The sequence below is a fragment of the Lipotes vexillifer genome, unplaced genomic scaffold (genome assembly GCF_000442215.2).
Source record: "Lipotes vexillifer unplaced genomic scaffold, Lipotes_vexillifer_v1.1 scaffold892, whole genome shotgun sequence".
Lineage (NCBI taxonomy): Eukaryota > Metazoa > Chordata > Mammalia > Artiodactyla > Lipotidae > Lipotes > Lipotes vexillifer.
In genome coordinates, this window is record NW_006786445.1 from 447,800 (window position 1) to 470,742 (window position 22,943).

Consider the following 22,943-nt stretch of genomic DNA (forward strand, 5'->3'; position numbering starts at 1 on the left):
TCTTTCCCTCCCCTTTCCCCTTTCATTATTCCCTTTCCTCTGTCAGCTGTGTTTGTGGGAGGTTCTAGGCATTAGTTAGTGGTTTTCAATACAGACTCTTCCCCTCGAAGGCCTAGGATGCTTTTTGTCCCAAATCCCCCTGCTTAAAGCCTCAGTCCTGTGCTCAGTAGAAAGTGCATGAGCTTCAGGGCCGGTCCCCACTTCCTGGCTACCTGATGTTGGCAACATGCCCTGGAGCCCCATTATCTCCTAAGAGTATGGCCTCTCGAGCCAGGAGGCCTGCATTCGAATCCCGGCCCCACTTCCACTTCCCAGCTGTGTGACCTTGGACAAGTTCCCTAACCTGTCTGTGCCTCAAGAGAGGGATATTAATAGCACCTGACTCACAGGGAAGTTGGGAGGATTGAATGTGTTAAGCACTTAGCCCAGAACCCGAAACATAATAAGTGCTTAATTATCGTGGTTCCATTATTGTCTTTTAAACAGCGCTTGGCTTTAGAAGAGCCAAGTCCTCACTTGTTCACCACCTGCTTCCTTTTTTCAGCAACTGACTCTCCCTTCAAATACCTCTCTAGGGATCACCTCACCTACTTGGCCCCAGGGGCCACTTCTTCCAGAGTCTGTCTCCCAGGGACCAGATTTCAGTGGTCATCCTGGAAGGCAGGCCTGGATTCTCTCTTGGTCCTGCCATGAGCCTGCTGTGTGTCATGGGCGGGTCATAGCCCTCTTCAGAGGGCTCAGTCACCGCATCTGTTGTCTTGGGCCACTCGTCCCTGCCCTGCCTCCCTCTCCAGGTGTCAGGGGAATGAGAGAGATGGATGATGGAACTTCCGCCTGCAGGGGGAGGAGGAGGGAGGGCCATTGACATCAGGCTCTGATCGGGAGCCAAGCTCAGGGACCTGAGATGCTGACAAGTGTGCCCGTGTGGTGGGGCTGGTGGGCAAGAGCCATGCATCACAGCTCAGGGCGTTGAAGTGTCTCCTCTTTATAGGGGATGCTCAGGCACAGGGAGCAGTGGCAGCGGAGGCCAGGCAGATCCCAGGAGACTGGGGGCTAAGGCCTGGGGCTCCTGTTGGCGCCACTGGACAGTACCCGTTCTGAGGCTGGGCTGCCCTGCCAGGCCAACGCCAGGCTGGGTGGGAATAAGCTAATATTAGCTGGGGCAGCCCCACACAGCTGAGCTCAGGGGGCCTCAGGAGCCAGCCTCACTGGGCCCAGGCTCTGATGCTGCTTCGGACCAGGCCACAGCAGCCAGAGGAAGCTCACTCAAGCCTGTGCAGGGCTTCGGATGCCCCTTCCACCCTGGCTCAACACAGACCCTTCCCCTGCCAGCCTGGCAACCCTATTCCTGCTCTACTTTGGCCCCTGCCTGAGAGCCCCTGGCCCACTGCCTGTGATGCACCCGCCCACCACTTCCTTCCTTCCCCATCCACAGTGCAGGAAGGGACAGCTCTCCCTATACCCCTACTATACACATAAAGACAGTCTATGTAGTTCCCCAGTCAGGGGCTGCTGTTAGCACTCATTCATTCATTCCACAAATATTTATTGAGCACCTGCTTACTAGGTTGCTGGCACTGCTCTAGAAGCTGGGAGTAGAGCAAAGAATGAAACAGTCAAAAATCCCTGTCCTCAAGAAACCTACATTCTCATGCAGGGAGAATAAAAAGAAACAAATGGATACATGGACTATATACCCTGTGTCAGATGTTGAGGACAGCTTTGGAGATATAAAGTGGAGGGAAGACACAGGAAGTGCCAGAGGTGGCAACTTAACTCATGTGGCACGGAAAGCCTCCCTGAGCAGGTGACATTTCAGCAAAGACTTGCAGGCAGAGAGGGAAGGAGACATGTGACATCTGGGGAACAGGGCGAACAGGACATGCAAAAGTCCTGAGCGGGTGTGTGCCTGTGGCTCAAGCACAGAGGGAGGCCAGTGTCCTGGGCTGGGCTCAGAGAGCCAGGCGACCAGGAGGTCAGAAAGAGCAGAGCTCCCCACAGCCCCCTTGGGCCCCCGACAGTGGGTACCGCCTGTGTGTACCCTCCCAGCTCTCAGCCGTGCTCACGCCTGCACTGCCATCCCCTCCCTTCTCATGGACACAGGGGCTGCACAGTCTGGACCTCCAGGGAGCCGGGCCTCAGGGAAGGGCTCCTGCCTCACCACAATCCAGGGCCTCCGTCCTCCTCTCCCTAAAGGCCAGCTGTGCCCAGGGGAGACTCTGGGGCCACACAGGGCTGCCACCAGGCTGGGGTGAGCTGCTCTCTGAGGGGCTGTGGGGCTGGAGGGAGACTGGTGAGGGAGCCAGTGGTGAGGGGCCCTTCCAGGCAAAGGTCCTGTCGGCAGTTTCCGGTGGCAGAGCCCTTGCTCTGGGTGCGCCGAGAGACATGGTTAGTGTGGTGGTGACGGGCCAGACTGGAGCCAGACTGCGGGGCTCCGACTTCCAGGGTCCAAACCTGGCTCCGCCGGCCGTGAGCCCTGTGACCTCGTAGGCCTAGGCCACCTCGGCTGTAAAGGGTGCTCTGCAGACGCTGGCCTCACCCGCCCTGGGGGTTCTGAGAACAGGGACCTGACGGCTCCGAAGACGGTTGCCGTAACGGTGGGTGGAGGCTTCGGTGGTTCCCCGGGGCCCTTCTCTGCCCATGCAGGTGGTAGAGTGGGGAAGTGGGACTCCCTTGGGCCTTGTCACCAGGGCAGGACTGAATGTATGTCAGACCAAGCCTCCCGCCAGGGCCACCAACTTAGCACTTAATGTTTTATGTTCAACCTCAGGGGCTCTCTGAGCAGCTGAGAGGAACACAGTCACCCGCTGGGTCACCTGGAGGCAGCCAGCGCCCTGGGCCGAGGGCGGGGCTCTTGGAAGCGCATGTGGCTGTCATCTGCTAAGGGCCAGCCCTGGGGCAGTGTGTTTCTCCTCGTGTTGCCATGGACACTCCTAACTTGGCCCCTGACCAGCCCACACCCCTGGAGCATGGCCCTTGTCCTTCTGGGCCTTTGTCCCCTCATCTACATTGCGTACATAAGGGCATCACCTACTTCTCAGGGATGCTGGGAGAATCCACTCAGACCAGAGGCAGAAGGGTAGCTTGTGAGAGAGAAAATATGGTTCAGAACAAGGCTGTATGTGGGAGGAGACCAGATCCCAAGGGCAGGGGGAATGTGAGGAGGGGACAGGGTAGAAGCGAGAGCACAGGCCTTGGCCATGGCCAGGCCAGGGTTTTGGTGTCCCCTGCCTCAGGGTGGGCTTGGGAAGGTGGCATCTGGCTGAGCCATTTCCTCCTGTGAAATGGGGAAGAGTCCCAGAGGGGCAGAGCCCCCAGCACAGCCTAGCACATGGGAGGTACTTACCAGGTGTTGGAGCTGGCTGCATGGGGCACATTGAACCTGGTCCTGGGTTCAGATTCCCCAGGGGAGCTGGTATAAGGAGGTCCTGGCTGAGCCACAGAGACAGGGAGGCAGGCCGTGGAAGCCTCGTCTGGTAGCCCCATAACATCGGGGGCACGAGCCGCTGTCACCAATGATATATTTAGTGACACAAAGATCAGAAATGCCAGGTGCTGGCTTCCCTTCTAGGCGGCAGGAATCGTGTCTCCCGAGGCCTGGGGGTCACCAAGAAGATATTTTTTCCCTGACTGGCAGTCTGGGGATCTGAGTAAATGCCTCGGAGTAAGAAATCACTGTGGTTTGTACTGACTTGACGCGTCTTTCCGCTTTCATGGCTCTTCGCAGACCCTGTTGTGCTAGCCTAGGGAATCCCATCCATCCTGTCTTTGCAGACTGCCCACCCTTGGCCTCCAGGCACACCAACCATCCCCCCAGGATATGCCCTAGTTCCCCTGCCTCCTGCCTTGGCTTATTCTGTTCGCTCCACCAAGAATGCCCTTTCTTCCACCTCTGCATAGCTAAGATGGATCCATCCTTCAAGGCCAGCTTGGAACAGGCTTCCTGTCTGGAGCCTTTCCTGATTCCCCTCCTGAACAGCCTGCTCTCCCAGAGAACTTTTCCTGCCCTTGACCCAGCTACCCTATTGGGGTGACATGGCTCCCCAGCCCAGCTGCAGCTTCCTAGAGGACAAGGACCACCTTAAGAAATGATAGTGCCTGTTACATAATATGGAATCAATAAATCTTTGCTAAAACAGTGTACCTCACAACAGCCCTGTGAGGTAGAAGGATTAGATATTATCCCTATTTTATTGAGGAAGAGAAACACGGCCAGGTCTTCTTGGGGAAAATAAGAAGGTAAACTAGAGCAGTGCTCATGTTCCTTCCTGTGCTCTTATGTTTAGGTTCCATGGTCAAGAATGAGGTAGTTGGATGGACAGATGGGTGATGGACAAGTGGATGAAAGAATGGATGAAATGATGGGTGCGTGGGTGGATACGGATGAATGGATGGCAGGAAGGATGTATGAAGGGATACCCAGCTGGGTGGGTAGCTTGGGGGATGGGTGAACAAATGGATGGATGTGAGGGTAGGTGGATAAATTTCTAGTCTCTTGGCTTCAAGGCAGGAGGGGAAGTCCTACCTCTCACTAAATGAAAACATCCTAGAGGATGGGGTTTGGAAGCTGAGGACTTCAGGGTGGAAGGCAGGATGGAGCCACCCAGCCCATGTGTGGGTTTGCTGGATGTGAGGATGGTTTGTGGAGTGAGGGAGCTGAGAGCTGGGGGCAGGGACTGACCTGAGGGACTGGCTCAATCTCAAAGGTGAGAGGCTCTGATGGAGCAGACCCAGGACAGGCTGGAAAGAAGTTACAGGCAGAGCCATGTGACAGGGAGGACCTCAGGGCCCGGAGTTTTCCAGACTCCCTGCGGCCACTGGAGGGTAGGCAGTGAGTGGGGGATTGGCCTCTGAACCCCAGGCCGCACTGAGCATAGCTGTGATTTCAGTCTGTTCTGGGGTGGGGAGGCCACTCTTCCTCCTCAGGTCCCCAGACTTGGTGAGCAAGCCCCCCTGATGGCTCTGGCAGGATGTGCTCAGCCCCTTGGCTGAGGAGGGGCCCCTCCTGAGGCCCTGGATGGCCCTTGCTCAGGTATACTGAGGTCCACGATCACCCAACTGCTTTTTTGCATCAATTCCCAAACTCTAGACATGAGCTCCAAGACTTTCGTTCTAATTGCCTAGCAAGGGCCAGTCAAGGGCCCACAGACACAGGGGGCCAAGAGTTGAGCTTGGCAGGGCCTAGTGGCTTAGCTGGGAGCTACCTGGGAGCAGACTCTTCCAGCCGGAGCTAAGGCTCTCCCTTTGCACAAGGCACAGTGCTGAGTGCTCCAGGCCCCCTCCCCAAGCCCTGCTCTAGTGTTCCCCAGCACCGGGCTGCACCCCACCCCCACCCCCATGCACGTACGTGCGTGCATGCGCGCGTGCGCGCGCGCACACACACACACACACACACACACACCGCCCGCGATCTTCCTGGGAAACCAAGTCCTGATGAGAGTGCCTGGTGCGCTGCTAACTGCTCATTATAAGTCACAGCTGCAGCTAAGTATAGCTCCAGTACACACAAGACCAAGACAACAATGGAGGGAGAGTCTATCCATAAAACAGCTCCACATGCAAACACACAGATATCTGCACACGCATGCTCCCCACACTTATGCACACTGATGGCCTCAGACACTCATGAACCCAAAATTGCACCAACACAAAGTTTCATTCATTCACTCAGGCATTCATTCAGTCAGCGTTTGTTGAGGGGCCAGGAGAGTGGTTAAGAGCGTGTGTTCTGGAGTCACACAAAGCTGGGTTTCGATTTCTAACTCCATCACCTCCCAGATGTGTGAGCATGGGCAACTTCCTAAACCTATGCGAGCCGCAGTTTCCTTTGTGGCATTTGGATGGTAACCGCAGTAAGGACCCCAGAGGTGGTGCAGGAGTCAATGAGACAGGGTGTGTGAGAGTGCTAAGGATGAGTCCAGTTCAGGATGTAGCACACAGTAGGTGTCTTTACCCTCACTACTGAATTCCTACTATGTGCCTAGCTCTGTGCTGGGAGCTTTATTTAAAGCTGTGATTTCCAGAGGTGGCTGTGAAAAGTGGAGGCTGGTGTATAATAGGCATGCAGTGAATGTTTGATGATTGAATGCATGAACGAATGAGTGAAAGCTGCATCCAAGGCTGGCCGGATGGCGTTGGAGCTTCCTTCCCTCAGGAGGAATCCACCTTCACTGGTCTTTCATCCGGGCTATGTCTCTGGTAGGATCGAGATGTTCTTGAGGGTAACACACGGACCCTAGAAGAGGAGCTGGAGGGTGTCTGAGCCACCTCTCGCTTTGCAGATGGGGAAATGGCAGCACAATGGGAGCAGGCAGCAGGCAACATCCAGGCCAAGCATTCGGCAGTCAGTGACCAGGGCCCAGAGCTGCCACCCTGAGCCAGCCTAGCACAGCGGCCCAGCACAGTGAATGGTACCTGGTCCAGCCACAGCCCCGGAGTCCCTGAGCCTGCTCAGGCCACAGGCCCCGTCCTGGCTTGGGCAGACACAGGAGTCACGCAGCCCCAGTCAGAACCCTGGCTGGGCTGTCGGGCAGGCTGGGGCCTCTGGGCTGGCACTAGACAGGGCTCCGTCCGCCCGTGAGAAGGGGCTGGAATTCCATCCAGCCTGGGTAGGAAACGGGCTTCAGGACTTGAAGGCACTGTCACTGTTCCCTGCCTTTGAATAGGCCGGCAGCTAAACTGCCTGGGCCCTCTCCACCTATCGCACCGCCTCAAAAAGAAAGTGACATTTCCTCATGCTTTTTTAAGCCTGGGCTGGCTGGGCCAGGCCCGGGAGTTGGGTGGGGAGGGCGCGGGCAGCGCTGGGAGTCACACAGCCCAAGTCTCTCCTCACCTTGAGTGATCGCAAGGCGCTGGGAATAGACATGGCCTCATCTCCTTGCCATGTGCCCCAGATTCCAGATTCTGCACTCCAGGGCCCGCATGCGAGTTTTGAATTCCACATTCCCATGCCAGTTCTGTCCCCTAGGCAGGACTCGGGCTGTTGAATTCCACAACGAGAGCCTTCAGCTGGCAGCCTGCTGGGAGGGGAGGCTATGGCTGGCCATCTCTGAAAAGGAACTTCGTGCCCTTGTGCCCACTCTCCTCATCCACGTTCACGGCCGGTGGGGATGTCTTTGTGCCCACTGACAAGAGATGAACATGATTGTGCCTGCTGCCTGTGTAGACATGAGTCTGCTGTCAATGGGTGTACCCACTGTCAGTGGATCTGCGCTCAGTCACTGCCCATTGCCAGTGTAACACACAACCTCTGTGAGGAAGGAGCCGATGAGAGCACAGCTGAATGATTAGCGACTGCATCTGTGGCCAGGTTAGTCATAGATGCATGGATAGAGATTATCCTTTTCCCAGGGTGGCCACACATCTGCTGTAAGTGTGGCCAGTGCTGGTGTAAACACGGGTCTGAAATCAACAATTGTGCACGTCACAGGGTAGAGGCAGATGCGGTATCAGTGAGTCAGTATGCACTGCTTGTGTGCACTGCCCGTGCGGGCGAGGGAAAGTGGACATCGGAGGAGGGGTCGCTTCCTAAGGAGGCTGCGGGAGTAAACTTTGTGGTACCCATCGTGTAGGTGGATGGGTTGAGACAAGCAGACACATAGGATGGGCAGCTGTGCTCTTGCTTAGCTGTGCTCCTGGTTCCCGGGGAAGGGGCCCCTCTTCCCCGACTAGTGGGGGGCGGGTATGGCTGAGCGAGAAGGTGGGGCCGGTCCTGGTCCTCAGATCCAGCCACCTCATGGACCTTACATGCTAAGGGCGGAGAGAGACAAACAACAGAGATGAAAATAAGAAAATTGGATGGTGTGACATGCCAGCGTTGTCCAACTAGATACTTAGAATGGGTGAATGTTACTGTATAGATTGTATATAAAAGGTATATGTATATTGTATATAAGTTATACCTCCGTAAAGCTGGGGAAAAGTTAGTGTTCAAAGATGGTACATGCCTAATGGGGGAAAGCAGAGGAAGGAAAATCCAGTTAGTGCGGGGCGCTGGCTGAGATTTTAGAAGGGTCAGAGTGGGCCTTGTGAGAGACGGCGAGGGAATGAGCCATGAGGATGCGGGGAACGGGGCTCTGGGCAGAGGGAACAGGCGGTGTGAGGGCCCTAAGGCGGGCATGTGTCTGGCGTGTTTAAGTATCATGTTTGAGGAGGCGGTGTGGCTGGAACATGCTAAGGGGGACAGTGATAGGAGAGGAGCTCGGAGGGGAATGGAAGACCTGATCACGTGGGGACCTGCAGGGCGTTGCAAGGACCTTGGCTTTTCCTCCGAGAGAAATGGGGACCCAGTGCAGGGTTTTGAGGAGAGAAGTGGCATGATCAGATTTACATTTTGAAAGGATCACCTGGCTGCTGTGTTGAAAACAGTCCTAGAGCGCCAGGAATATTGGAAGCCGAGAGACCAGTTGAGATGCTCTTAGCATAATAGGGGGAGCGGATGATGCCTGGGACAGGGTGGTAATAGTGGTGCTGGGAAGTGGTCAGATTCTGGATTTATTTCAATCTGAGCCAAGAGGATTTCCTTATAATTAACTGTGAGGTGTGACAGAAAGAGCAGTGTCAAGGATGACTTCAGAGTTTTTGGCAAGAATGTCTGGGAGGATAGGGTTGCCATCTCATGTGATGGAGAAAGCTGCCGGCGGTGGAGGTGGTACAGGTGCTCAGTTGACATGCTGAGTTGGAGAGGCGGCTAGTAGACCCCCACCACAGAGACGCAAGGGAGCTGGATGATGGAGTCCTGAGTTCAGGAGAAGTGCTGGACTGCAGATAAATATTGGGGAGTGTGCAGTCAATGGTGTTTGACTAGGTGATAGCCTTCAGACTGGGTAAATCGATAAGGGAATGAGTATAGGTGGAGAAGAGGCCCAAGGACTGCACTCTGGGGCACCGCAAGAGTTAGAGGCTGGGGACAAGATGGCACAGGACATCAAGAAGGAACAGCCAGTGAGGTGGGAGGAAAATCAAGAGACTGCAGGGCCCTAGAAAATGTAACAAAAAGGAGGGAGTGATCGGCTGTCTCAGATGCTACTGATGGTCAAGGAACGTGAGGACCGGGAATTTTTCCCATTCTTTCTGCCTAGAATGCTCTTCCTTGCACCCTGCATTTCCCTAGTGATTTTTACCCATCTTTCCAACCTCCGTACACTTGTCACTTCCTCGTGGGAGCCACTCCAACCCCAAGACTTGTTAAAGGCCCATCAAATGCCGTGTGCATTCCCCTCAAAGCCCTCGTCTCTCATACAGGTACGTATTTGCTTGTCTGGTTATCTGATAAATGTCAGTCTCCCCTGCTACGAGCTGTGGCTGTTTTTGCTCATTCTGTACCCAGGGCCCAGCACAGGCCTGGGATAAGGCATAAATCTTTGTTGGAGGGAGCACAGGTGGGCAGTTAGCTGTGGTCCCATCTGGGTTGTGTCCACTGCCCTCCCTGATCTCTTCCTCTTGGGGTCATCTTTTTATTCCTCTCCCCCCCAACACACACACACACGCATGCACACACACACACATATATATATATATACATACACACGCACACCCTATGGGGAGTCGGGACTCTTGACTCGATGCTAAAACATAAGTGGGCACTGGGGGGAAATTTCCCAGTGGATTCCTAGTGGACACTTCATGGAGCTTGGAGCCTCAGTTTTCTCATCTGCCAAATGGGGGCAATCAAAACTGTCTGGCTGATGGCTCAGCTGGGGTGTGTGTGTGTGTGTGTGTATGGATATGAAAGAGATTTATAAGTGGAAGCCCTGGATTGTGCTGGTTTTAGAGTCAGAGAGACCTGGTTTCAAATTCTGCTTATCACTTCCGAACTGTGTGGGGTTTGGTTTTTTTTTGCACACGTCTTAACCACTCTGAACCTCAGTTTGCTCATCTGCAAAGTGGAGTTAATGACACTTCCCTTGGGAAGGTTTTTAAAGATAAATGAGATCATGTTTGCAATAGTCGTCATTATTACTTTATAGCAGAGGTCAGTGAGGCTCAACAGAGACAAATATTCCCGCTGCTGAGGTGGTTGTGAGCATTGAAAAGGGCAAAGTGTGCCATCCATGTGGCCACGCACAGTGAGTGCTTAACAAAACCAGGCTCTGAAACAGCCCAGGGAGCTGGCCCAAGAAAAGGAGTGTGGACGGAAGCTGGCGGAAGCCTGGTGCACAGGAGGGATGGCTCAGGGTGGGTCCCGAGGCCCATCTGCAGGTGTGGGCAGGGCCGTCAGAGGGAGAAAGGGGAGCAGGTGTGTTGTGGTGACCCTAGAGGGCAGAACTGGGATCACTGGGAGAAAGAGGCAGGGAGGTTGTCTTCAACATGAAAGAAATGCATGTCTGGAGTGCTGTCCAAAGACAGAATGTGGCCTCGGGAGCTCCCCATAGCTGGCGGTCACCAGCAGAGACGTCTGCTCAGGATTACTCCAGAGGGGATTATTGAACTGCCCCTGCCTTCCTACTCACTTCCTCATCTGGGAGTCTCAGTCACGTATTTCTTATTCCAATCTGTGGCACTAAGATGTTTGAGGCCCATGAGATACACATACAACAGAATCCTTAGAAATAAAGAAGATAAAAGAAAAAATAAGACTCGTATAATGAAGAGAAGAAATAGTGATACCCCAAACCCAGGTAAAAGATTGGTCTGGAACTGAGCATTGAATTTAACTGAGCTCCCTAGCAGTCAGAGCAAAAGAGGAAATATGAAGGGTTCCCTAAGTCATCGTCTACATAGAAAAGTAGACAAGCACGTCAGGAAACAGCTGACACAGTTCGAAGTCCTAAGCTAGAAGAGGAATTTCCTGTGTGGAATACTGGTATTTCTTCGAGTTTCAGATGCTAATGGGAGAGGGTGTTCACTATCTATTTTCCAGAAGGGAGTCTCAGGTCACAGGAGTGGGTGGGAAGTTGGTTCCTGATGGCCCCTCCTGGGACCCTGACACCCAGCCTTCCTGGCCTGTGGGACCACAGGGGCGCGCTGGGACAGTGCAGCCCCACTCTCCTAAGGCACCCAGCCTTGTGGCTGGCTAAAGTCGAAACGAAGCTGGAGCAGTCATGTCCATCTCACGGGGCACAGCCAAGCCGACTTGCACTGTGGACATCCTGCCTGGCTGCCTAAGGGGCCTGGGGGAGGCCTGAAATGCAGGGCTTTGAAGTAGGACCGATCCTGCCACTGAGAACCTCTGAGACCTTGGGCAAGAATCTTCTCTTCTCTAAACCTCAGACTCGTCTGAAAAGCAGTGGTAACGGCAGAACTTACCGCCCTGGGCTGGTGTGAAGTTTAAATGAGACGATGCACAGAAGCAGGGCTGCTCGAGACCAGGCAGTTGCTGTTATCAGCCTCCCTCTTGTCACTGGAGTTAGGCCGGAAAGCCCGGAGCTCATCGTGTGACCTTGGGTGTCCTTTCCCGTCAAGCCTCATTTCCTCCCAGCCCGAAGGCGGGGGGTCACGTGGAAGACCCCATGGAAGTGGGCATGTTACGTCACCCTCGCCCTGGGCAGCATGGCCCTCTCCAGCTGGAGGCTGCAGTGCGGGGTCTGGGACACAATCCCACCTTGGGCCGTGGCCCCGGGAAACAGGCTCTGCGGGCGGTGCTGTTGGCTCTCACGAGGCTGTCATTTGCTCCTGGTTTGCTGTTTGCAGGCAAGTGGTCACAACAGGAGCAGAAAAAATTAGGGGAAAAAACCTGAGGTTAGACACATTTCTCCCTTTAGCTGTTGCTGTTGCCCCTTGCAGTCACTCTCCCACCCCCAACGATTTGGGTGGAAAAAAACCCAAAATGCTGTGTTTGGATTTTTGTGGAGGGAAGCCTTGGCCCAGCTCCTGGAATACCAGTGAGCAAAGGAACTGGCAGTCTTGGGGTTTTTTCCTGCCCTAGAATTCCACCCTGGATCTGGGGAAGCCCTAGACACCTGGCTTTCCCCCCCAGGCCCTTCAATAGTGCCTTACTTCCTGGAGTGTGTTATTATTATTGTCCACATTTTAAGAATGATGGGATTGAGTCTCCAAAAAGTGACTTGCCTGCAGTCACACCGCCAGTGGCAGAGCTGGGATTTGAACTCAGGTCTCTGAAGTCAAGCCCAGGACTCTTCTCCTTCTGCCTTTGCCGCCTGTTTCCCAGGCCCTAAATGTGGTCTCAGGCTGACGAGGGCCGTTATGCCTCAGAGCTGCCAGGCAGTTGGGTCTTATCTGGCCTCATGGATCCCACGTGCCAGGATGGGGCTGGCGGCATCAGAACGACTGAGGACACAAATTAAAGGTAAATGTCTGTTCCCACCCACAACTCTGGGTGCGGCCAAGGGCTCTGCATCTGCATCTCCACTCCGCGGTGCTCCCCCAGCACACTGGCTTCTGCCCGCTCCCGCCTCCTTCGTGCCCCACCGAACTCCCCCAGGGAGGGCCTCTTATTCCCTGCTTTCCCTTCCACCCTTCCAGGGCATTGGATTAGGCCCCCCGCCACGTTCTCCTTGTTGTTAAATCCAGAGACTTCTCCTCTGACCCTATCCCACTGGGTTCCTCAGGGGCCATCCCTCAGGAAACACCCCTCCCCTTGTCCTCAGGGACCAGGACTGGCCCTCGGAGGGGCAGACTGGTCACCGTGCTGCTCGGCCAGGCCTGCACAGAAGCGTGGGCTCGGCCTCACTCGTGCCACATGGCTGAGCGTGGGCATGGGGTTGCTCTGTGAAGGACAGTCGTGTTCTTTTGTGACGCAGGGGCATGTCCGCCTCAGTCTCCCGGGTGCCTCCAGCTCAGTGGTTCCGTGACTATAAGATTCTTGGCTTTTTTACACCTGAGGTGCTCTGATGCGGAAGGTGCTGTTGTGATGGGAGAGGGCTGGGTGGGAGGGCCCACTGAGGCGAGAGGTGGCCAGTTTGTAGGGATGGAAGCAACGCGTACAGGCACCCCCTTCTTACTTTCTCTGTGTTGTTTCATCCCGTCATCACAACCAGCCGGGAGGCAGGGAATGTTATTCACCCCTTCCCTGTCCAGGAATGAAGGCTCAGAAAGGGGCGATATCCAAGGTCACCAGCCGAGCTGGGCCCCAAACTCAGGCTGGTCTGACCTCAAGGTCCGGCCATTTCTGCTCCAGCTGCTGCCTCCTTTGACAGACGGACTTGGGCTGCTTTTGACCCAGTATCTAGAAGGCAGGCGGGACCTGGAGAGCAGAGAGGCCTGGGAACGCGTGTTAAATGAGCAAAGGCTCAGAGGCCACGATGATGAAAGCCCAGAACTGACGTTTCAGGAGAACCTGACTCTCACCCCTGCTCCACCCTGCGAGCTCCATGACGTTGGGCGGGAGGCTCTGCCTCCATTTCCCCATTCTGGCCACAAGGGGCGGCTTTTGGATAAAGAACCTCTGAGGGTCCCTCTGTCTTGCTGTTCTGGGTTTCTAATGACTGTTTTTCTAAGTCCAAAGTACCATCTATTCAACTATGCCATGAGCTAATAACAGCATGTTGGGGATATGAGAAGATATACTATTTTAAGGATGTGTATATTTTATGACATTTTCATTTCCAAAATGTGCATCTTGGAATGAAAGCAACACAGAACCTCTGCCACCTCAAAAGTTGCCAGCCTAGCTGTTGAGGCAGCCCTTTTTGGATATGACCTGGGTCTGGAATCCAGAGAATGAATTCAGTGAAGTGGGTTGTTGTCCCACTGGAAAAGTCTGGGATCCCTGAGGCCTGGGCATGGCCTTTCCTGCCCTTGGTTCCCCCACTACCCAGGCTACAGCACCCGGGACTGAGGGGGGTAGTGCAGTGGGATGAGGAGATTCCCATCTGGGCACAGCCCTGCCTCCCTGTGGCCTTCCCTGGGCTGGTGCAGTGGTCTTTAGCCCACCTCCACCCTGTCTACCCTTTTTCTCTCAGTCAGAGACAGTCCCAGGGAAGGGCCACCACCCCCCTCGGCTAGTGTGTGAGGGACCATCTCTGGCATGGACAAGGGTCATGGTCTTAACTCAGAGAACACATATCCAGAGTGCCCAGCCAGACCCTGATTCTACTACTAGGAGATGCACATACACACACACATACACACACACACCCCACACCCTATACATGTCCCTATACACACACACACACACATCACACCCATGCATGTTCTTATACACACATATCACACCCCATGCATGTCCTTATGCACACACATCACACCCAGGCATGTCCCTGTACACACACATCATGCCCCATACATGTCCTTATACACACACATCACACCCCATGCATGTCCTTATACACACACACATCACACCCCACGCATGTCCTTATACACACACACATCACACCCCATGCATGTCCTTATGCACACACATCACACCCCACGCATGTCCTTAAGCACACACAAGCACACTGCTTCCACCTATATGAGCCACATACATCACACACAGTGACCACTTACATGAGCCTCTGGCACATGCCTAGAGTCAGGTGATATAAACAGGTGACACACCTTCACCATGTACACAGCTACTCCACATTTACACACCACCTCTCCCCTCCCCCACACTCCCCTACCAGCACACAGACCTTCTACACGGCATGTTCTCTGCACACACTTTCACACATTCCCGCTCACACCCTCCACACCATGGGAAGCACCTCCCACCTGCTGCTCCCTGAGCTGCGTGCCAAAAGGGGACGATTAGTGCGAAGGAATGGGGTGGAGACCCGGATGCTGGGCAGAGTGCTCAGGACACAGCCAGGCCTCTGGGGGTTCATGCGGAGGCATTTATTAACAGACCAAAATGGGACTGGACCCCAAAGACCCCTCCTGCCCCCCCATAAGCTATGATGTGCTCAGTCAGCACAGCATACTCTGGGCATGCCCAACCCAAGGAAGTCCAGACGAGTCTAATTCAGTTTCCAAACTCAACTCGACTGACAATTTATTTAGGCCAATTGGCCATCCCTCCTGCTCTGCATCACTGACTCTGCATGGATTAACTCAAACGCTGTACACCCCCGCTGGGCAGACTTAATTAGGCAGAAAAACTGACCTGAAGCCTCTAGGGGCTTGGGGCCTGGACATGAGCCAGGGCTCCCCTGATTAGCCCCATTGCCTACAGCCTCAGCCGGTCTCAGAACCCTCAGAAGGGACCAAGTCCAGCCCTCAGTGTACCAGTGATGAAACTGAGGCCCAGAGAGGGGAGGTGGCCTGCCAAGGTCACGCAGCGAGTGAGCCGCCAGACCAGAATGTTGGTCCCTGCACCACATTACAGCCATCGCCTTGCTCCTGGAACGCCAAACTGCAAGAACACAGATCCCCACGGTGAACCCCTGAACAGTTCCAAAAGACAAGCACAATTTTCTAAAGATGACTGTGGCATAAATAATTTATAATGAAAGTCATAGCACATATTGGTCATTTTAATAGATAGTAAATTGCCTTTCTGATTTATGGTTTCAGGGGTGGGGTTATGATAAAAATAACTTGGTGATTTATAAAATATCTTCTTAAGTCAACAGATCGTTAGTAGGTTTGTCTGACTTTACAGCCAACAGTCTCACCACCCTGGTTACCATAGAAATGGGATGCTTTGCTCTGTTGCCATGGCTACCTCTTTCTAGAACACAATTGGTGGGTCTCTCACAGTTTGTGATTCTGGAAAACAAAAAAAGAAAGAAAGAAAGAAAGAAAAGCCAGAACTACCAGTTTGGGTTTATGCTGCATTATCAGGCTATCTTGCCTGCGTTGTCTTGAAATTTCACAGGGTAGCCTCTGAGGTGTGGCCAGGCTGCGTGACAGTTGGCCCTGGGCTGCTGGGCAAAGCTCCCTTTGTGCCCCCCATTAGACTAGAAGCCCAGGAGGGCTGGCCTCCCAGCTGGCCTGGGTCCTGGGTGTGGGGCGCTGCTGCTGTGGTGGGCTGAGGGAAGGGGACGGGGTCCGGCAGGTGGCAGGAAATCAGGAAGCCGGTGGGTGACAGGCAGGTGTAGAGATGGGAGATCCAGGAGCTGGCACTGTCTGGGCAGGGAGACAGGTGAGGGCATCAGGGAAAGCTGAGGAGGCTGAGGCGAGACGGGCTGGGGCTGCTGTCCTGCGGGAGAGACAGACACCGAGTCAGTCCCACCCAGCGGGGGCGAGGTGGGCAGGGGAGGGGCCGGCTGTGCGGCAATGCCTGGGGTCTGGGGTGTTTGTAGGAGGTGCGCGGTGTGGTGACCGTCCGTGTGCTCCGAGTGCATACGCACAGGCTGTGAGGGGGAGGTATGGGGCTGTGCGCCTCGTAGTACAGCGCCTGGGTGCTCACGTTTGGTGGGCAGTGATATGTTTCAGTACGATCCATGCGTCCCTGTGTTTTCTGTGTATGTGCGGTCATGCACCACAGGGTAGGTACTTAGGTAACAGGTGAGGCGCGTGCTCCGGGTAGCTGTGCGTGTCTGTGGGTGACTGTCCTCTGGGTGACTGGGGATTGGAAGGCAGACAGCTCACGTGGGGTGCAGCCCCCGGCCCTTGACTGCAGCCCCTACAGTCCTGAGAGTGACAGCCCAGGGTGACTGCAGAAACGGCTTCCAAGGCTTGCTGCCTGGGCCTGCCAGGCAGAGGTTCCCTCCCTGTCAGCATCAGCTGATCCCGGGAACTCCCCATCCCCGTGCCCGTGCACCCACCCCCTCCCTCTGGCTGAGCTCCCCGAACAAGTTGTGGTCATCGCTCAGCCTGCCCTCTCTGGGTCTTGCCAAGAGGTGGCCCAGGTAGGCATGCAGCCTGAGCCATCCAGGGCTGCTGTCGGCATTGCCTCCCTGAGCAGAACGGGGCAGCCTCCCCGCCGCTGGGGCTGCCGTTGCCCCAGGTGCTAGCAAGCCCTGGGCAATGAGGCCCAAGACCATTTCAGGTGTGCCTGGGCTCCAGCCTGTGGATCCAAGTACCCTGGCTCTCTCCCTCACTGGGGACAGACATAACCTGCCCTCAGGGAGTTCAAGCTGTGGGTGCCAACCTCCAAGATGGAGCCATCCACATATAATTAGGGCTGGCTCCCCATTGCACAGAGCTGTGTTGTTAGCCCCCGAGGGCTTTGGTACCTCTGGTGGTGGACAGAGCTTAGATTATGGAGCCAGATCCACTTGCGTTCAAGCCTCAGCTTCATCACTAGCCTTAAACCTTGGTTTAGTCCCTGAACCTCTCTGTACTTGGGTTTCCTTTTTGGCGCAATGGGGTATGACCACCTGTCTCACCAGGTCTGTGGGAGGATTAAAGGCGCACAGTAGGTCCTCAGCCCTGACAGCTTCTCCTTTCTCCTTCCTGGCTCAGCTTCCCTGAGGATGGACAGGAGGCGCTGGGGACTCACCTGGCTGCGGGCTCTTGCTTTGGCTTTGATGTGCTGGGGCTGACCTGCTAGTCGCTAGGCTTAGGAGATTGTGGCAGTCTGAGCAAGCCAGGGGCACCTTCCTCCACAGCCCTCCTAAGGGCCCACTTGGACCCGGATGTTGCTGGGGCCCTGCCTGTGACAAAGGACCAGGTGCATGGGCCGCAGAGTCCAGGAAGGCACCCAGGAGGCCCGGGCAGGGTAGGAGGCCTGGCTGCCACCTCCCCGGCTGCCCTGGGGGAGAAGTCCTGGTGTCCGGCTCCAGGCCTGGCTGCTGCTGCCACCCCCGGAGCCCCACTCCTTGGTCACTGGGGCCCAGAGAGGAACGAATCTAGACGGGATGGCCACTGCTGGCTGAGAACCAAGGATTTTGTCTACCCTAATTTTAGAAGACCTGACCTCTTTCTGGGCCTCAGTTTTCCCATCAGAACCTGTCCTGTGAGAGAAGCAGATGGGACGAGAGCTCTGAGGGCCTTTGGGAGCACCTGGGAGGGAGGGAGAAGCCTCCGGGGACATCAGTGCCCTCTTTGAGCTGTTCCCGTGAGACTCCGCAAGCACTAACGAGGATGAGTCGGAGACAGGCTCACTGCCTCACTGGAGGGGGATTTAGACATTCCTTGTTTGGGGGGGGGGGCCCTACATTTGCTGCCTCCCAAGGGCCCCAGCTGCCAAGAGGAAGTCTCACCGGGAAAGGTGTCCTGTGAGAAGGGCTACTTAGTGGGGCACCGATGGACGGATGGGTTTTTCCACAAGGAGATCGGCAGGAACACCCTGGAGGCAGGAACAACAGTGCAAAGACAAGGAGATGTGGGGGGCGGGGTCAGATATAGCAGACAGCTGCATGTGGCAAGAATGTTGGGTGCAGCAGGGAGGGGACCCTGGGAAGTCGACGAGGCCAGGGCACAGGGAGCCTCATGTGCCAGGCTGAGGAGTCAGGGCTTTTCTCTGTGGGCAGCATGGCCAGGTGGCGGGCAGAGAGCTGGGATTCCAACGGTTCCCCCCTCTGGTAGCTGGGTGGAGGCTGTACTGTACTGGGCGTGGCCGAGATTGAAGCCTACGACATGCTGGCTTTGATGGCAGTGGCCCCATTGAGAGAGAGTCCCACCTGAGTCAAGGGGACAGAGGAGGATAGCTGTGGGATGGTTGGGGAAGCGGATGCCATGGCTGATGGGGCGGGGGGAGGGGCAGTGCCTCCTGCCTTCCACCACTGGCCAGGATCAGGAGCCCAGGGGCAGAACGGACCCTGCCTCTTGGCATCCCTTAGACACTCACAGTGTGTCTCTTCCTCCCCTCTCTCAAAAAGGCCAGGGGAGCAATGTGACCCGCCCCTTGGGAACCTGGGCTGTGAATTCCAAGCTCTAAGATGGGGCCCTCCAGAGGGAATCTAGGGCCAAATACCCAGCATTTGGGGATGTGTTCTTAGCTCCAAGAGCTTTGACAACTGGTGATGGAAAGAGCGCTGGAGCTGGATAAACCTGGATCAGAGCTGGTGATCTCTTCCAGTTGCTTCCACTTTGCTTTCCTGGTCTACCTCTGTGGTGTCCCAGGTCAGCACTATCTGGATCCTTAAAGGGCTGTTTCTGGAGTCAGAAGACCTGGCTTAAGTCCCTGCCTCACCTTGTCCAAACCCCACCTGCATCACAGGGCTGAGGGGGCTCACCTTTTCAGTCCACTGAATCATACTTGTCTCTGTGTGTGTCCTTTACCTTCAGCTGTGCAGGGGCCTCCCTGGGGGTTGGGCTGAGGTCTTATTCCACTGTGTGCTGGGCATAACCTGGTGCCTGGTGAGGAATGTAAGGAAGAAAGGATGGATGGATGGATGGATGGATGGATGGATGGATGGGCAGGTGGAAAGAAGGAAGGGAGGAAGGAAGGAAAGAAGAAAAAAGAAAAGGAGGAAGGGATGAATGAATGAATGCATGATGGATGGAAGAGAGGGAGAGGAGGGAGGGAGGAACAAAGAAAGGAAGGAATAGAGGGAGGGAGGGAAGAAGGATGAATGGATGTGTGGATAAAAAGGAGGGAGAGAGGACAGAAGGAAGGAAAGATGAGTGGATGGAAGGGAGGGAGAAAGGAAGGAAGAAAGGGAGGAAGGATGGATGGATGGATGGATGGATGGAAGGATGCATAGGGGTCACACTTGATAGTAGTCTAGGACAAAGGTTCTGAAAACTGCACGATGCTCTAAACCAGCAGGAGTATTAGCATGCCATAATGAGTGGCTTGGGCAGATCACTTCCTGTTTCTGGGCCCCAGACTTCCCATCTGTAGCATGTAGTGTCTTGGACCAGATAATCTCTAAAGGCTGCTCTTACTCTGACATTCTAAAATGCTGACTTTGTCTCTTCCCCTTTTCTCTTCCCTTCCCCCAACCCGAAATGTGTCTTGGAAGGTCTACGTAGTTCTTGGTTTCTGGATCTGTGCCAGGTTGGGCGCCAGGTCCCATGGCCATGGTCAGCCCAGACAGGGCCACCACCAGGTGGGGAGGTGCATCAGTACAAACTAAAGAAATTGCTAGAAGCAGCATGGCTGCCTCTTGTGGCAGATACAGGGTGGGGCCTTGGCACTCCTTGAAGTTGTCTATGAAGGCAGTTCTGGAGAATGAACTTGCCACCCATTCTAGACTATAGCCCAGAGCTGCCTCCAGGGAGAGGGCCTTGCACTGGCCATGGTCTGTCTTGACAGGCTGGGCGAAGGGGGGCCCAGAGGAGAGGGGAGCAGTGGGAATACGACCAGCTGGGCCCCTGGAGAACCCCCGGCCAGGGGTTAGTGTTCCAGGGACCTCGACTGGAGGCTGGAAGAAGCGCCCTTGCCTGGAATTCAGTCTGAGTAGGAGGGTTTGAAACTCAGATAGCTGCTTGACTCTCTTTCCTCGGGTACCCATGTCTGCTGAGGGCCAGAGAAGCCCAGGGGGTCGTCAGCTGGGGCCACCAAACCAAGCCAAAGAGTCTCCTGGACCTTTCTCAAGGGTCTCAGGGCCAGAGCAGGTGGTTCTGGACAGGCTGGGTTATCCTGGCCATTTCCTTCTCACCGGGGAGGGGGTCTGAAAGGAGCAAGCACCCACATACGTTTGGAAAGGCTAGCGCCCCAGCAGCTTCTTTTTCCCTCCCACCCACATCCCTACCCTGGGGCTGGCAGGTAGCAGTGCGAGAGAAGCAGACCCGACGGTTTGTGGCGGCTTTGAGGGCCCCTGGTCCAATTCTCCTCCTGATGCCTGAACCTGCAACACACTATCTCTGACAAATGACCACTTAGCCTCTATTTCAATATCTCCAAGATGGGGAACTCACTTCCAAGATGGTGGTGTGAGTTCCTGGGATGATAGAGAGAAGTGGGTAAAAGAGGTGTCCAAGGCCCTGGGGCAGGTATATCTTTTGCAATTCCACATAGGATAGAACATGAAGAGACCGCGTGAATGAGGTACAGATCCATGAAAAAGAGAGTGAATAGACTAGCGTAGGGACGAAAGGAAGATGGGAGCTGTGGCCTCTGAGGGGCCTGCCTCCACCATAGCTCCCCCTTCTCCTTTCTTTGCCAACCTCTGCCTCCGCCACCTAGGTCACGTTTATTAGTTGGGGTCGCGGGGAGTGAATGCTTTAATAAATCACCTCCAGATCACAGTGTCTTAACACAGTAGAAGTTTATTTCCCACCCTTGTATTTAGTGGCTGTCTTTCTTTTCAGGGACCCAGGCTGCTTCCTTCTGGTGGCCCTGCTGGCTTCCTAGGGCTTCAGCATGTGCCTGGAAGTTGGGGGAAGAAAGAAGGCATGGAAGGTTGAGCAGGAAGGTTCTGTGAGCCAGGCCCGGCCTTAGTGCGCACCCTTTTGTGCACTGTCCGCTGGCCTGGGTGCAGTCACGTGACCCCACCCAGCCCTGAGGGAGGCTGGGAGATATGGTCTAGCCGTGCATCCAGGAGGAGAGGAAAGGCATCTGTGAGAACAGAGCAATCTCTGCCACAACCTCTTAACCCCCGAGCCTCCTAACCCCATGCTCCGTGCTCTGAAGAGGGAAAGGTGGCCTGTCAGCCTGGCCTATGTCAGGAGGGGCATCCTGCAGGCATCTTCCGCAGCCCAGCCCGTGACTGGACCCAGCCCAGAGGCACCCCGGGTCTCTCTGCTCTGGGGGGAGGGCCTCCCCTCTGACACTGTGTGTTTCTCCTCCACAGTATGTGGCCTTTGCCTCCCTCTTCTTCATCCTGGTATCCATCACCACCTTCTGCCTGGAGACCCATGAGCGCTTCAACCCCATCGTGAACAAGACAGAGATCGAGAACGTTCGGAACGGCACGCAAGTGCGCTACTACCGGGAAGCGGAGACAGAGGCCTTCCTCACCTACATCGAGGGCGTCTGCGTGGTCTGGTTCACCTTCGAGTTCCTCATGCGTGTGGTCTTCTGCCCCAACAAGGTGGAGTTCATCAAGAACTCGCTCAACATCATTGACTTTGTGGCCATCCTGCCCTTCTACCTGGAGGTGGGCCTGAGCGGCCTGTCCTCTAAGGCGGCCAAGGACGTGCTGGGCTTCCTGCGTGTCGTCCGCTTCGTGCGTATCCTGCGCATCTTCAAGCTGACCCGCCACTTCGTGGGCCTGCGCGTCCTGGGCCACACTCTCCGCGCCAGCACCAATGAGTTCTTACTGCTCATCATCTTCCTGGCTCTGGGCGTCCTGATTTTCGCCACCATGATCTACTACGCCGAGAGGATAGGGGCGCAGCCCAATGACCCCAGTGCCAGTGAGCACACCCACTTTAAGAACATCCCCATTGGCTTCTGGTGGGCCGTGGTCACCATGACGACGCTGGGCTACGGAGACATGTACCCGCAGACGTGGTCCGGCATGTTGGTGGGAGCGCTGTGTGCGCTGGCGGGTGTGCTGACCATCGCCATGCCCGTGCCCGTCATTGTGAACAATTTCGGGATGTATTACTCCTTAGCCATGGCTAAGCAGAAACTACCAAAGAAAAAAAAGAAGCATATTCCGCGGCCACCGCAGCTGGGATCTCCCAATTATTGTAAATCTGTCGTAAACTCTCCACACCACAGTACTCAGAGTGACACATGCCCGCTGGCCCAGGAAGAAATTTTAGAAATTAACAGAGCAGGTAGGAAACCTCTTAGAGGCATGTCGATCTGACCTTTCACCTCCGCCCCCTGTAGCGATGATTCCAGATTCAGTCAGACTGCTTCCTTAGTTCCATGGGTGACCCTGGACCCTGCGCTCAATCTCGAGGTGTGGAGTCTGGGGGCCCAGGGAGATGCTGGGCAGCCGCATTCACGAGGCAAGAGCCTGCTAGAACCTCACTGGTGGCCCCCGGTAAGGAGGTTAACATGCTGGTCTCGTGGGGTTCTGAAGAGATGACATGGCCCGCGAGGTTGCTGAGGACTCTCTTGGCAGGAGCCCCGGGGGCACTGCTGCTTGGTGGGCAGGAGTGGAGCATGAGTCGCTGACTCAGGCCACTGACCCAGTGTCGGGGCAGGGCGGGGGCGGGTGTGATTCGGAAATGCCAGACAGCTGCTGATTTGGTCTTTACACGGCTCCCTTCAGGCCGTGCGTGTGGCACAGATGGTGCATGGGATCTGGCAGGAGGGGCCCTGCAAAAGGCAGCAGCAAGGATTCTCACCCCCACCAGAGCCTGTCTCCATAGCTGAGTAGCAT

The 22,943-nt window shown here is 55.3% G+C and overlaps 1 protein-coding gene across 1 annotated transcript in view; it reads left to right on the forward strand.

Moving 5' to 3' along the window:
- KCNC1 (potassium voltage-gated channel subfamily C member 1) overlaps nt 1-22,943 on the forward strand; it is a 48,389-nt gene that overhangs the window by 15,328 nt on the left and 10,118 nt on the right. The window contains exon 2 of the mRNA XM_007458785.1: nt 21,456-22,389. Coding sequence (XP_007458847.1) covers nt 21,456-22,389 — 934 coding nt within the window. The remainder of the gene's footprint in view (nt 1-21,455; nt 22,390-22,943) is intronic.